At 51.4% G+C, this 887-nt stretch overlaps 1 protein-coding gene across 1 annotated transcript; it reads left to right on the top strand.

Annotated features, from left to right (window-relative positions):
• Positions 1-441: 441 nt before the first annotated feature.
• Positions 442-887, top strand: pde6gb (phosphodiesterase 6G, cGMP-specific, rod, gamma, paralog b). Its single transcript, XM_040135610.1, has 3 exons — positions 442-587; positions 676-716; positions 811-887. The coding sequence occupies exons 1-3, from the start codon at positions 442-444 to the stop codon at positions 885-887; spliced, it is 264 nt and encodes an 87-aa protein (XP_039991544.1).

Below are 887 nucleotides of genomic sequence, written 5' to 3'. Positions count from 1 at the left end.
CGGCCGGCTTGAAACGGAGAGGGGGAGCGCTTATTAACTTGAGCCAGGGATTATGGGAAATTGGGTCATGCTCACGGAGCACGCTGCGAGCGAGTCCATCTCAGACATTCAATTACTAGGAAATATGAGTGCAAATCCTGGCTGGTGCTCGTCAGATCAGTGAGAGGATTAAGGCCTGTAATGTCAGACAGAGGTGACAGAGGCTGTACGCTGGCTGTTACATGAAATTCGTGGTTAAATGGAATATCTTAGAAAACGCCACCTGGCACACAGAGGGAAAAATGGTGGAAACGGCCCTTCGCTTCCATCTTTTCATGTGATTCATCGGTTTGGATGAAATGTCTGACTTCTTCTGTGTCGTTCCCCAAAAAAACAAAACATATCGTCACGACGGCTTCGCTGCAGAGAACAACCTGCACCCAGGCACCGTGACTGCTCAGAATGAATCTTGAGCCGCCCAAAGCCGAGATCAAGTCGGCCACCCGTGTCACCGGAGGCCCTGCCACTCCACGCAAGGGACCCCCCAAGTTCAAGCAGAGGCAGACCCGTCAGTTCAAGAGCAAGCCCCCGAAGAAGGGAATCCAGGGGTATGCCTCGAATGACGCACGTTTTTTATTTAGAGGTTTAGAAATAATGGCAAGCCGGCGTGACGTGTAATCCATTTTTTCTTTGCAGCTTTGGTGACGACATCCCTGGAATGGAGGGCTTAGGCACAGGTGAGTTCACCCTAGATCTTAAAATGCATCTCATGTCAGTTCCTGTGACCTGCAGGGGCCCGAACGACCTCAACATCTCCGTCTTCTTTTGCAGACATCACTGTCATTTGCCCCTGGGAGGCCTTCAATCACCTGGAGCTGCATGAGCTGGCCCAGTACGGCATCATCTGA

Source organism: Xiphias gladius, chromosome 9, assembly GCF_016859285.1.
Source record: "Xiphias gladius isolate SHS-SW01 ecotype Sanya breed wild chromosome 9, ASM1685928v1, whole genome shotgun sequence".
In the NCBI taxonomy this organism is placed as follows: domain Eukaryota; kingdom Metazoa; phylum Chordata; class Actinopteri; order Istiophoriformes; family Xiphiidae; genus Xiphias; species Xiphias gladius.
Note: the sequence above shows the minus strand (reverse complement) of the source record. Positions and strands in the feature narration are given on the sequence as shown.